Source organism: Pyxicephalus adspersus, chromosome 8, assembly GCF_032062135.1.
Source record: "Pyxicephalus adspersus chromosome 8, UCB_Pads_2.0, whole genome shotgun sequence".
Taxonomy (NCBI): Eukaryota; Metazoa; Chordata; class Amphibia; order Anura; family Pyxicephalidae; genus Pyxicephalus; species Pyxicephalus adspersus.
The window spans coordinates 24,321,397-24,336,407 of NC_092865.1; the positions used below are offsets into that span (position 1 = coordinate 24,321,397).

Below are 15,011 nucleotides of genomic sequence, written 5' to 3' on the forward strand. Positions count from 1 at the left end.
TAAAGCGGCCCTAAACTCAACTTTTTTTACTTTACATAAAAGGGTAGACAACCCTTATATATAAAGTAAAAATTGTATTTTTTCAAAAAGAAAATGGTGCAGCACCACCTCTTTCAGTCTTGATCACAGTGACGATTAAGACTGAATGGGAGCGCAGAGCCTCCCTTGATACCTACATCACGCATCCCGGGAGGCTCTTGTTTGCTCCTCCTGCGCATGCTTGATCTCTGTCATGCTCAGAAGGGGCATTTCTGCCTGAGCTAGAAACTCTGACCCTTCTAGGACCCTCATCTTCAGAACCTTTCTTCCCCCCCCATATTTGGCATGTTCTTTGAATACATGTTGCCTGACACCTTACTGTTAGCGTGTGACAGAAACAATGATTGGGCTGGCGGCATGGAATTGAATGCTGCTAATGGTCAACATAACAAGATTTCTTTTTGGATTTTTGGGAAGTCTGTCCTGCCAACCATGTAGCCTTAGGCTTATGATACAATTATGCTGAAGCAAAACAGAAAAGTCAGTTGTTGCCATTATTTACTACTTTGTTTTCCTTTATTCTGATCACGTATTGTTGAATCTAATCCTCGCAAGTTCAGTCTGGATCCAGCAGAGATGAGACAGAGAAAAGCTTTTATCAGCGAAACTCGTCAGTGTGTCAAGGTGAGAATCACAGCGGGGAGCTGTGTGGACGCATTGCCTTGCCCTGCTTGGCTCAGAGGGAAGGTTACATAAAGTGTAGCCATTTCCCACAGGGATTTGGTGTCAGCTTAGATCCACCTGCAACGGGATCTCCGGGACTTTCATATTTTCTACCCATTTGTCCCTAGAAAAGTGAGAATTTGTGTGCACTCTGCTGTCACCTTCACAAAATTATACTGAATTGCTGCGGTTTGCTGATCTTTCTGTTTTTTGTCATATGCTCACTTACTTATGCATTTTTAAAGAAAATTAGTATATCTGGTTAAGTATTCATCTTACGTCAGATATAGATTATCATTTATTTTAAGGCTGTATTACATATCCGTGGCATTCCTGGGGGTAGAGGGGGTGCTGTGTTGGGTATCCCCATTTGGACAGTGCCCTGGTGTAACCTCCCATGACATGCAGAATGGCAGCAGTGTGCTGGAACTCTCTCTGCAACAGTCTATTCTATTAAAATATTCCACCTTCCAGACTCTCCTACTCTACACTATAAATAATATCCCATACTATATAGTATATTTTTGCACTGGGCAGTGTATATGTGGGGGGGTCTGTTTTTTTTAACCAAGGGTTACCAATACAGAATTGGTTTATTTTTTTCCCCATACTAGCAATACCTACATTCACTGACAATGTCTTCAGGTTTTCTTTATTTTTTCAAAGCAACCTTGCCAACTATTTTCTTATATTGAATTTTGTTTACAAAATTGCCAGTATGTCTGTCCCTCCTTATGTTTTGATAACAATGGGGAACGCATTTTTTGTTTTTTACTAATTTTTGGGTCGTGAATCCAGAAATGACCCCAGTTTTTTGCTATCACATCCAGTTTTTACGATACAGGGTACCCTCCATTTTTGTCAAAAAACATACAAATTTTACATATAATGGAAAAATAATGAAAAAATACCTTGAGAGGGTAGTTTAATGAAAACTGGCACTGGGATTTCATCTGAATGAGCCACTGGCCGTAAAGCCGATGGTAGACTAGGATACTCTGTTACATTAGTTTTTCTTGTTATATCCTGAAGTTTTCACTATACAGAAGTAACAGTCATTGAAATGATCTCCTGGCTCTCGCCAAACCATAGGTATACCAAATGGCATCTTGTCACATGTTCCCTTTGTCCACATCCATAAACCCTCGACACACTGTTTGCACACCTTATGAGGGGCCCAAGACTTATCTTGATCACATAGTTTAACTTTGAAATATGCCGAATAGGATTGCTCTACAAATGTGCTGATGTTCGCCCTTTGACTGGGAATGGTGAAACTGCCACAGATATAACAAAATAATCAGGGTTGTTTAGGCACAATGACTGCATGGTTTAGCTTTTACACGGTAACTGACAACGGTATTTTCTGTATTCCCACACAGGAAATGAAGGATCAGATGACCAGTCCATCTGTTCAAGCCTTAGCTGAAAAGAAAAACCGACAGGTGAGCTCCCTCTTTCGCAGCTGTTTGAGTTTGTGACCTGTCAGTCTCCTTGGTAAAAAGTCTGAGAAAATACTGTGAGGAGCGCACGCGCGTGTGTACATCACCAGCTCTGCTCTCAGGTTCCAAGACTTGTTGGGCCTGATTTATTATAGCTCCCCACAACTAGCAGTCTACTCATGCATTGTCTCAAAAAGAGTGAAACACTGATTCTGCATATAAAAAAAAAACACAAAAACTGTCCAGTGAAAAATTCATTAAAAAAAGTGTAAGATGTTTTTTTTTTTTTTTAAAGATTCTGATCTCATTATTAGCACAGAAGGGTCTGGTAGGGTCGCTTCCAATCGTCTGTCAAAATGGGAATAAGAGCTGTAGTATATGCTGCAATCACATGCCAGGTGTCTGCTCCTAGTGTGCAGTGTTTATGGTGAGAAATGTAAAATTGAGAATTGAGCATCGAACATCTGCGGGAGAATCGCCCGCTGTGTCCCAGCGCTTGTGCAGAGATCTCACATGACTCTGCAGAACCAACAACTGAAGTGCGAGGGTGGTGGAGTCCCAAGTACAGGGGCCCAAAGCACACTGATGTTTCAGCACTCCTGAAAGTGTCAGATTCCCCTATATTTACAGTGCATATATCTCCATTGCTACATGCCTAGAGAACACTGATGTTCCAACAATCCTGGAATTCTCAGATGTGGATCTATCTGCACTGCCACAAACCATGAAATCTATTTTGCACCCATATGATAGTCGATACAGGTGCTTTTATGTTGGAGACTTTAATGTGGTGACATCCCTTTAAAGTTTTTGGCTGGAGAGATAAAGGGTTTGGTGCTGCCTCTGCTTAGATTCCCCTCTCCCCCACATCCTGGAATAAAACATGAAGAAGTTACACCTGTGTAATTTATCAATCTCTCTCTGGACAACTTCTTCAGTAGTGAGTGTCAAAATTGAACCCTGAGACCGTAATATGTTTACATTGATAGCAACTCTGAAGATATGCTGTAGGTCTAGTCGGAATTAGAAAATTTGTGCAGGAGATTCCTATAAAGACCAGTCAGTGTTGCGGCCTCTCCTTGTGCTGAGTGTCTGGTCTCTGCATCCTCCTGTAGTATTCTGCAGGCTGTCTGTACTGGGTGGGCTTGCTGGCTCCTTCCTACAGCTCTGGTCTGTGCGCAGGCTACGATGTCACTGCTACTTGTACAAATTAAAAAAACAGCATTTGTAAGGTATACATACAGAGTGGATTTATGCTGTTTGTTGCTTTTGACAAATATGTTTGATAACATTTTTTTAGGTACAGTTCAGCTTTATATGTGAACCTATATTTTAACCCTCATTAGCAAATCATCAGGTCCACTTTAGAGCGTACAGGTCCACTTCTCGTTTACGTCCTACAATATAATAAAACTGTTGCATTGCCTAACTTAGGTTTCCTAACCTGGCATGCAAAGTTGTAAAAGATTTGTTCATATTACAAATAGTTGTTTGATGCAACAGTGTTGGAACAAAGACCCTTAGCACCCAACGCGCTTAACTAAACTACTTGAACAGTAGAGGTTGCAGATCTTGCCATTTTTGCTCCCCATGTCTTCTGAAGCTCTCAAGGCTGCTCCCTATATACAAAACCATTTCATAAATAGAACCAGAAAAAGAAAAATTCATGAAATTCAACAAACTCCAGCATTGTAATACTGATCATCAACGAGAAGGCAAAGCGAAGTATGCCATGCATATTCACATGTGGGAAACAAAGTACTTCCTGACCTACTTCATTTTTGCTTTCTGCCTGTCTAATTTGCTTACACAGGCTACCTTACCTTTAATATTACGATTTAAAGAGAATGTTCTTTTGTAGATACTAATCTCTGTAATGTGATACATTTTCAGGCACTTTTAGGGGAAGGGACAAGACGGGGCTGGAACAGTGAACCTGACAAGTATAAGGGTCTGGACCAGGAAATTCAGTCGGCAAACTCCCAATTTTTAGATGGTCAGGTTTCTCAGCAACAGGTAAGATGTTTCATCCATGTCAACCTTTTCTTGCTACTACAAGAAAAAGAGACTGGGTAAAAGGGGCAATCATCTCGCTATCACTGGACATGGGGTTTAAGTTGAGTGCTGTCCAGCACCAGGACATTCTGTGCTTTTGCTATAGAAAGTAAGCAGGAAGGACATATGTATTCTACACCGCTGGGTTAATGGATGCTTCAAAGAATAGTGTCGGGGAAAAGTGAATGGTTTTGTATCGTTCAGTGTAAATCCACCTCTGTCTTGCAGATTACCCCTCCTGTGGAGTGACTGCATTGAATGGATCATGAAATGGGCATTGGGCTAAATATACAATTCCATCCAGATCATAATAATCATTTTCAGATTGCCTGCCTGTGGCCTATAATTCCATAGTTCCAGATGTCTGCAGTGCTAAAATCAGAATTGCATTTTGTGCTTTATTTTTTTCTCTAATATTTCAAGAGCTACAGCCGATGGCAACCAGTGTACTTGTCATACTTGGCCTGCTGATTGTTTTAAGCACATTGTGAAATGCATTGCTTTAGTCATCAGTGGAAAGTAATATTTGTAATCTTGCCTTCCACAAGCACAAACTCAAATAATTCATAATTGGATTGCTTCTTTCCCTAAAAGGAACCTCCCAGTCATAAATGTAAAACAAAGCAATAGTGCAATTTAAATTGTAATCCCTGATTTTTCTGTGTGCCAAGCACAATCTTGATTTTAGGAACACAATAGGAAGGCATTGACCGATCTAAGTCTTCACCCATGCCTTCAATTCAACAGTATAAAGTGTTTTCTAAGCGAGGGACCTTGAGTAATGAGCAAAATATGACTCTGCTTGATATAACGGATACCACTGATCTTTTTGTGTCTCTGTAAGGTTGACATTCCTCCCACTGGCCAGTAATGTTAAAGATTTTCTTCCTAATGACCACAACACCATTGTACTGTGAGTTATCAATATTGTTAATATTGTCAAGGGTTGACTCAAAAGTTTTTTTTCAAAGTTCCCCATGTTAAAAAGGTTGAGAAACACTGATATTTAAAGTGACAACCCTTGCAAGCCGAATCTAATTAGCATGTGTTTGGGGGCCAGGGGCTGCATTTAAGAGTTCACAAACTGTGAATTTGTACTGTGGACCTTTCACTAAAGCTGCGTACACACTTCCAATTTTTATCGTTGAAAATGAACGACGAACGATCGATTGGTCAAAAATCGTTCGTAAAAAAAGTAACCAACGACGCCGACGAACGAGAATAGTCGCTGGAAATGAACGACCGGACTGGCGGATCGGATTGGACGACGATCGTTTACCATCTATCGTGTGTACGGTCGTTCATTGACATACGCAGATAATTTTTGTAGTCATCTGGGGATGTGTGGCGCAGTTCCCGTAGCAGACCGTCATGTGAAATGTTGTCTCGCTCCAACAACCAATCCTTGCACCACATTCGCCGCTTCTTCTTCTTCTTAACCTCCTCCTCTTCAAGCAGACAAATCAAAGCAATTGCGGCTTTCTTCTTCCTTGACAAAAATTTGAAAGGCATATTGCACATAAGGAAAATGGAACAGTGTGGTGAATGTTTGATGCGAACGTTCGTGCACAGTATTCACTTCCTGTTGTGCACGTCACTTCCTGTATCGTTCAAATGATCGCATCTATTGTGTGTACAATATCTGCGAACGATCGTGTCGTTATTTGCATGTACAGGATCGGTGCTATACGATCGTTCGCCGATATCGTGCAGGATCGTTCGTCGTTCGTTTACCAACAATAAATTTTGGAAGTATGTACGTAGCTTTAGAGATCATGTATGCTGCTGTTTTCAACCTGGTTCTGCTTCTCTGGTCTTTGGTTGCATTTATTATGTTCTGAATAGATGACCCAGGATAAGTATGCAGCTTTATGTACAGTTATCTGCATTCTTGTTTAAGTTGTGTGACAGAAGCCAAGAGATCAGTTTACATCAAGGCAATTGGCATTCTTTAGAGTAAGTTCAGCAATGGCATCTTACATTATCACATTTTCCCTTAGAGGTGGTGAGGGATCTGCTGATGTTAGTTTGGACCACTGAAACCCTAACAGTAGAAAAGGATATGGTAGTTGTTCCATTTTCTGCACAGTAAAGGGGAGGATAACAGAACTGCAAGCATTTTTCTTGCATGGAATATCTAAGTTTGTACTATTAAGAACATTGCAAGTGCTCCTTATTGGAATCAATTATATTCTAAATGTTTTCAGTATTTCTGTGGTGTGACTGTGTGAGTTTTGTTGTTTCTTCTATTCCATTAGATGATTATGGAACAGCAAGATGAGGAATTGGAGTTAGTGTCTGGGAGTATTGGAGTACTGAAGAATATGTCTCAACGCATTGGGAATGAGTTGGATGAGCAAGCTGTGTAAGTTTCTTTTGTTTTACATATGTAGTTTTTAACTCCTTTGAATAAATCTGCTCTTTTCCCAGACTGAACTCCACATACTGGATTGTTCATATACTTGTTTCTGTCTACTGGGGAATGTAAAACTTTCACTTGCCTAATTACTCCCATTGACTTCTCCTTTGTGTGACTGCTCCCCCCCAGCCCCCTCTCTAGGAGACTCTCTACCTTGTGCAAATGCTGCACAAGGTAACCTTGCATTGGAAGTTAAAATGCCATGGGTCCATCCACAACCTGGATTGTTAGATAGAAGAGGAGAGGGAGGGATGCAGGAAAATAGTGGGAAAGAGTGATTGAAAGACAAAACTAAACAAAACAAATATTTACCAATGCAGTGATGGGAAAGTCCACTCACCACCGCAAGGATAGTGTTTAGGCATTTTTGGAGTTCAGCTTTAAAAGCTCTATGGGACGTCACCAATTATAATACATAGAGATACTCTTATTTAAAATTGTTTGTAGTTAATTCTTTCATTTTGTATTTAATGCACAGTAGCGGGCAACATATTTCGTTATCTTTTTTAGATTCCACATGACAGTATTGATTTTGTAATCTTACATTTATACTGAACGTTAACAATAGAAGACAATTCTTTCTAGGATGCTGGATGATTTTTCACATGAACTGGACACAACACAGTCCCGTATGGACAATGTCTTGAAGAAGCTGGCAAAAGTGTCCCACATGACCAGTGGTAAGTATACATTCCATTTGAGATGGAACTGTGTGTTTTGGTGAAACTTGATTATATTAATATAGGTTTGAAGTTTTTAGAATGGGAAGCTATATTAAACTATGAATGTTTTCTATTATTTAAGGTGGGTATCTGTTTGTCATGTTTTATTACATTTACCTGTAGTTAAAGTGGTCTATCCTGATAATTTTTGTTTTCATGTAAACAAATATATTTTAATTAAAAAAACTCCAACCCTAAAGTAGGCCTGAACTCTAAAGGTATAGATGTGTAATTTTATACGAAACGTGTAAAATGTAAATTGTCACAACACCCTAAAATATACACTTTGCTTTAAATTATTCCTGAAAAATAGTAATGATCCTATGCTTGTGAGCTGGATATCTACGGTGTGAGATCAGTTTAGGCACTTACCACCTTTTAAAGGGACAGCTGTGACACGAGGAAACAAGCATGGCAGCTGCTTCTACACAAGTTGTGTTACTGTAGTGCAGTAACAAGTTCGCATAAAAGACTGCAGTCAATACTGGTAGCTAAAGGCTTACCGTTTTTGAGCATAGATTCCACATTACAGGTTAGCCAAGGGGGAAATTTATTCAATATGTGCATCTATTAACAGCAATAGAAAAGGTACTAGATGTAACTTTACATGTCACCTTATACGTGATTCAAAGAAGTGTCCAGTCCTAAACAATGCACTGCAAACACATGCATTGACATAATGAGCTGATGCACATATTTAGTGTACACCTGTGTTTTTGCAGTGTTCAGAGTGTCCACGAGCTTTAATACTGGTAACCAAAGGTGCCCAAATATTCACCATGTGAGCTGCAAGTAGTTGTCCCAAATTCCCTTACTGTAAATTTACTATCTCGTGACATTTGGGAAACATTAATTGTTTTTGGGAGGACAGGGCTCTGACTTCATATCCTGTCTCCCTTGTTGGATAATTCAACCCCTTAGTTTCCACATATAATAGGTTACTACTACTAGATCTCTGTAAAGTTTTGAACAGGTTGTTACCCATTTCTTTGCACAATGTGTTTAAGCTAAAAAAAAAATTGACCCATTGTAACTGAAGGGGAAGAAAGTTCTGTGTGGTTGAAGCCATAGGTGGTAAATAGGTTTATGCATCTGTTTCTATGAAAAGTCATAAATGTTTACTCTGGTTGAGTGGACAAATGGGTGAAACTCAGACTGTACGAGCTGTATGACAGTGGCCAAATATTTGGACAGAGTCTCCATGTCCCTGAGGGTGGACACAATTTGTTTTTTTGCATTACCTGGTAGTAAAAAGAAAAAAGAACTCCCCCACACAGGTACTATTTCCTACATTGCTGAATGGAGTGCGATAGGTCCCGGGGCTATATGTCTACCCACCTGTTCTCAGGAAGACATCTGCCAGCCTAAGGCTATAACTGGATAGCAAACAGCAAGTCCGCCTTGTGTAGCAGCTCCATTTTTAATATATTTCTCTCTATCTATTGCTAGTTTATATACTATCTCCTACAGTAAAGCCTTATTTCCTATTTAAAAGAATGTCGAACCAAAATTAAAGAACATCCAAGTAAATGTTTAAATGTAGTTGGAGGTTAGCCTTTGACTCACCTTTCATGAGAAAAGGCAGGAATAACCTTCCCAATTCTTTAGTGCTGGGGGTGGTTGAATATTGGTGGGAAGATTGAGGAAATGGTTATCAAAGTCAAGGAAAAAGTTGGTTTTGGCACCTTGGGGTGCCTAGAGGTCTGCAGGCAAATTTAGTATTTTGTTGAAATACCATTTTTCCTTAAAGAGAATCTGCTACATTGTCTAGACAAATGACAACTTGTCTTGTAAGAAGAACTTGTAGTCTTTTTCACCTTTACCATACTCGTCCGCTTTATTTGTGCTCTGCTGGAGCCCATTATAACTTGTAGCCAATCTGTAGGCCTGTCATGACATGGAACTTATGGCTGTAGACAAGTGCAGTTGGGTATCACTGGGCCAGGAGTTATTCTAGAAAAAAAACTTTTCACTTTGGAAAGAGTTATGTAATTTTTGTTTTTTTTTTACTTTTGCACTTAATTGCCACCATTTTGTTCTGTTTGCAGATCGGCGGCAGTGGTGTGCCATCATCATACTCCTTGCTTTGCTGCTCGTGGTGTTGATTCTGTTCTTTGCCCTGTGATGTACAAGCTAATTCAGTATCCCAATGAACTAAGGTGTATTAATGTGTGAATTGGCATTGCCGTGTCAAATGGGCATTTGTGATTTTTGAAACCCAAGAGGCTACAAGCCACAGCGTCATCTTTAGGAGGCACTGGGACTCTATGGCGTCCCCTCTTTTTTAGGCACTTGCACCAACATATGAAGTGCCAGACTTTTTGCTGCTTTTATTCTGAGCGGTTTACACACTGGATTACTGCTGCCTATATTCTGTGTTCCTGCCCCATCATCCTTTCCAAAGGAAACACGTCTGAGCTTGCCTGTCTGCCGGAACATAAGCAAAGGAGAAACCTTGCGCTTGTGGCTGCGGGCTATGCTCTTTTCAGAAGGGGAGATTTAAACCACATGTGACCTGACAGTCCTGCAAAGCTGCTTGGCTCAAAACCATCTGCATCTGGAATAAATTACAGGACTGCTGCGGCTTCCGGCAGAACCTAACCTGGACAAGGCCACAAGATCTGTTTAGCGCTAGTACCATTGTGGTTGACGGCTTTATTTTTGTAAGACCGTATGCTACGGTCTATAACAATGCCTGCATTCATTCTGCTATTACACGTAGTACATCTGTGGCGGGAGGTCCTCTTCTGAACAAGTTTCCTTTCTGAGAAATGGGGATGGGGAAAAAAAGACTCCGTCTGCAGTATGGGAACGTGCATACCAAGGCATTTCAAATCTGGCAGATTCCATACTAAAGACAGACCGTTTTGCCTCTGGATATTAGCAGTATGACAAAGATGCATCACATCAGGAATGATAGCTGGATAGGGCGTGCCACTTAGTGAGATTATGGTTTTTAGAACTGTATTATGAAGACTTGAACTGGATCTGTGTGCACTCTACTGATTTTATTTTTCTATTTTATTGATAGGCAGGCTGTGTTGTCTTACCATTCCCTTCCTACCTCTTTTTCTTTTTCCCTTGAGCTTTGTCCATTGCCTGCCTTGTTCTGTCTTTACTGAATGTGTTTTGTCCCTGTCTGTACCATATGTGTTGTAATTAACCACATTCTGTCGAACCAAACACTAACTCTATTCCAAACTCTGGGAACTGTCATGGAAAGTTGGCAGTGGCCCTGATGTAGATCTGTTTCAGAGCCGTTGGACTTGGGAGGGATGTAAGCGGCTGTTGTGAATGAATTGTCACCTGAGACTTTATTGGCACTCATCCATACAGCAATTTATTTAACGGAACAGTGCTAGTTCTAACAAATTAGCAGACTTCAAATAGGTTCGCTTTGTGCTAGATATGAAGGCTATTCTGATGACCTTGTGGATATGTTTTAGATAGAATTAGTAAAGTCTTAACAAGCAAATCATTTTCAGCTGATAAAGGTTTAAAAACGGACCTTTTGTCACGAACCGGCGCTACAATTATTTCTCAATTCTCCACCATACTGAAATGTTTCTTCATGCTGTGAACTTTGTGTAATTAAAATATATAAGAACTTTTTTTTTTTATTTTGGATAGGATGGAGAATGAATAAAAGCCCTGACCATTTTTCTTACTAATGCACTATTGTGCGTTCCCATGCATTGCAGCAGATTACGTATGTGCATTGCCATGTGTTGTGCCAGGCAGAGATCCACTAGGACCCCCAACCTTTGCCCCTTCTATATCGCGATCGAGTTGGATTTTTCATCACTTTCTGTCCTGGTGACATTGATCACCAAGACAGATAAGGTAAATCTTTCCCCGATGGGGTACCTACAATAAGAAAATTACTGTTTTTTTTACTTTCTTGTTTATTGAATAAATGCCTTTAGACTTACATTTAGATTGTTAACACCTAACCTTTTCTCCTGCAGTTAAATAATACAACTTAGGGTATGTACACACGCCAGATTATTCTTGTCCGATAATCGTCTCAGGGCTAGTATCAGGTGAGAATCAGGCGTGTGTACAGCGCTCATCTGACGTCATTCATGAATCCGTTCTGGTGGATCCACAAATGACGAACGATTTTAATGAAAGTGAAGGGGGAGAGCGCAGCTAGGTGCCACTTCTATCGTTCTACCTCCACCCCACTCCATAGAGCAGTACGTCGCTGTATGTACAGCACTCTTTCAGTCTTTTGTCGTTGGAAATGATTGTGAAAGATCCTGTCCAACGACTTTTATTGAACGTTTGTACACAGCCTTAGGCTTGGCCTTGGGCTGTAGGTAGTAAAAGAGAAGCCAAACTGATGAGCTCATGTCTGCATGTCTGCAACTCTGCTCTCCTTTCAGCATGAGCTCTTCAGCACACCTGATTGGCTGTTTGTTCTGCTTCTCCCTCTTCCAGCATGACCTCTGTTGTAAAAAAACTGCAAGAGGGTAATACCTAGTCAGGTTTAGATACTTTCACAAGTTCTGTGATGTTTTTAGGAGCATTTGCCTGGAGTTTCCTCTTAACACGGCACTATGGAAGCAAATAAAACTTGTATGCTGTATAGCCTCCTTCAGGGTGACCTTAGATTGTGGAAGATTAGTTGCACTTTTTTTTCCCCCAAATGTGCATTCCTGTAATGATTGCTGTACAAGCCTTGAACTGCGGCTATTTAGGTGCATTGTGTAAATGTTCCACAATCTGTTACCTTCATAAACTTGATTTTCTTTACAATTTTATATCTACATGAACAATATTGTATCTTCTGTTTAGAGAAGAGTAAAATCTAAAAGCATACATGCATAGGCTGTGCTGAAAGATTTTGCTTATTCTCCGAGTGTTCTCTCAGCCCCTTTTAGCTGAGTGCACCACCCCGCACTTTTCAGTAACCACCCAGCAGTTTTTGGGTGGTTACTGAAGAGTTGGGTCACAATACAGGGGCTGCCACCCACCTACTTTTCCCACCCAGCCTAAAAAATTCTAGGTTGAACACTGGATTGAGGTTTGGAATCTTTGGAGCACACACATATGATTGCTGTATACAGTACTATTATTCCTGTGGTTTTGAGCCCATCATCCCCCTTTTCTATAAAGGAATAGTACTATGAAAGCACAAAACTGCCCATTGTATAGTATATTATGGCACTGTATGCCTTCAGCCCATATAGGCATAAATTATTTTAAGATAGCGATTATTTCTTATTTCCTGCAGAATAGCACTGAACACAATACTAATATTCCCACTACAGGTTACAGATTTTTCTTTGATTGTAGAACTGTTTTATTTTCTGTGTCTGTTTTTATATATTTGGACTGATGTTGGAAGATATTATAATGGAGGTGTGCTGTAGAACCAATCAGAGTCTTCCTGTCCGTTTTCCTGTACAGGTAAGACACCAGAGATTAGATTGGTTTCTACAGGCCACATCTTTCAGATTTTCTATTTCAACACTGCTTTTTATTCTGGATGTTACTGCTGCTTAGAACATGAAACTGGTAGTCCTAAGGATTTCATATCTGCAGTTGAGCATGGCAGCAGATGAATCCAGGTAGGCCTCGTACACATGGGCCGATCGGCTGCCAATTTTATCCTTGACTGACTGATCTGATAATATTCTCATTGGTAAGTGATCTGTTCTGAAGCTGTAAATACAGGTTGAATTTATGTCGCTGGGAATGATCTTCTGTGATCGTTCGCAGTCACTTATGAAGGAACAACCTCTGTACACACAGCGCCTATCCTTTTTAATGGATAGGGGAGGATGAGGGAGCAGCACTCCTCCATAAGGGTAAACCACGGTCGATCCCTATTAGTCATTCATTGATCTTCCAGGACGGACCAATGAATGATGTCGGGGGCGCTGTACACATGTGAGGGGTTTGCCTCCCGGTCATCTCCGGCGACTTTCATAGTAAATTTGATGTGTTTACACAGCCTAAGTCTAAATTCAATGCACACGTACAATGTTCCACTTTTCCTATGTTTTTTTTTTTCCTCTTGTAGAAAGTAATCAGAATTCTGATCAGATTTGATTGATCATTATACACACAAAATGACTTGTGTACGTTCAATATTTACTAACAAATCTGATCAGAAACCAAAACTCTATTGCTGATAGCTGTCCTCAAATTTCACTTCAGAACTGATCATTTTATAGGATAAGAGATGAAAATTGGCCCATGTGTACCAGGCCTTTTTCTGTTGTGCATTTCAGACCCTTTTACAAACTCCCATTTCATGAACATATTTTTAAGATTTGAATCTGTGAATTTCCATTTAATGCAAGTGGTGAAATAAAGTGTATTTCTTTTATATATTCGTTGAGCCTTTTTTTTTTTTTCTTCTCACTAGCAGTTTACAGATCTTCTGTGATCCAACCAAATATATTAGATTGAGCAGACTGGGTATGAATAAATTGTAATGGGTTGCACCACATCTCCATACATGGCAGGTATGTTCTAAGTAAATTGTATGCCATCTGTTACTCCTTTATAGACTTGTTCTCTCTGGTAATTGCAAGCTGCATCTGAGTCTTCGGAATGCACAAAATGTTCACCAGGGGTTGTTCACTGCATTCACCTTCCTCACAGGCAAATCAATGTAAGACATATTTTAAAATGTTTTGAAGTGAATTTGATTAGAGAAATTCTTTTTTGTTTTCTGTAATTTCATAGCTTCTATTCTATCATAGCTACTAACAGCAAGGAGGAGTTCTGACTTAACTTTTTACACTTTTTCTGGGTCTAGTGGCTTTACTATCTTGAATCCAGCACAGGTTTGCTAGGCAGGTGCTATGACCTCTCTATATTTGCTGCATGTCCCTATTAATATTACGATTATTATTATTAATAAACAGGATTTATATAGCGCCAACATATTACACAGCGCTGTACACAAAATAGAGATTGCAAATCGCAACCTGCTAATCTGCAAACTCGTTCCAAGTCATTATCTTGAAAAGTTCTTTAAAAAAGGCAGGTACGCAAAGCTTTTGTGTTCATTATTGGAATATTTTGTAGCTGCTTAGATTTAACTGATCTTTAGCCACCTTACTTGAAGCGGATTAATTTTGTTTTAATAGGAATGAGGTGACTAGCAGGAACAGGATTGCTCAGTAGCGTGAGATTAAATTACTCAATTTAATTGACCACAAACATAATTTTGGTAGAAAAGATCTGGAATGATTTTGCATAAGAAATATCGGCTTCCCAGAGGTGGCCTCCTTGACAACTTCCTTTAGTAAAGCCTCGAGAAGCTGTTTGCCAAAATGTTGAGGGGAAATAAGGACTTGTTGGAATCAACATCTGCAGCCTTTATCTTGAGCCAAAGAATTTAGCAAATCCTCAGTTAGTTGCTTGGTCTCCAAAAGCTGAACTTTAGGGAAACCCAACATTTAACCTTGCATTTGGTCCTTCCTACTGCAAGGATCAGCTGCTCGTTTTTCCTAGGGGATGGTGAATATTTTTGATAAATATACATTACTGCTTTCTCCCGAGAGCGGGTGCTCTCCTAATCACAAATGTGAGAGGGCCTTTAGCAATCTCTCTTCATTTAAGGACCAGTAGGGATCATGTCAGAGCTATGGCTGTGTGGGTAGTAAAACATCTTATGGAGGATTTAGGGGCCAGTCTCATAAAAAAGAA

At 40.0% G+C, this 15,011-nt stretch overlaps 1 protein-coding gene across 2 annotated transcripts in view; it reads left to right on the forward strand.

The window, feature by feature from the left end:
• Positions 1 to 15,011, forward strand: part of STX6 (syntaxin 6) — a 32,266-nt gene that overhangs the window by 5,738 nt on the left and 11,517 nt on the right. Inside the window, exons 3-8 of one of the 2 annotated variants that reach the window (XM_072419801.1) lie at positions 569 to 663; positions 2,085 to 2,147; positions 4,038 to 4,160; positions 6,458 to 6,564; positions 7,204 to 7,298; positions 9,389 to 13,680. In XM_072419801.1, the coding sequence (XP_072275902.1) occupies positions 569 to 663; positions 2,085 to 2,147; positions 4,038 to 4,160; positions 6,458 to 6,564; positions 7,204 to 7,298; positions 9,389 to 9,465 (560 nt within the window). In that variant the 3' untranslated portion in view covers positions 9,466 to 13,680. Of the gene's footprint in view, positions 1 to 568; positions 664 to 2,084; positions 2,148 to 4,037; positions 4,161 to 6,457; positions 6,565 to 7,203; positions 7,299 to 9,388; positions 13,681 to 15,011 lie in introns of those variants that run through there. The other variant, XM_072419800.1, reaches the window with a different exon arrangement.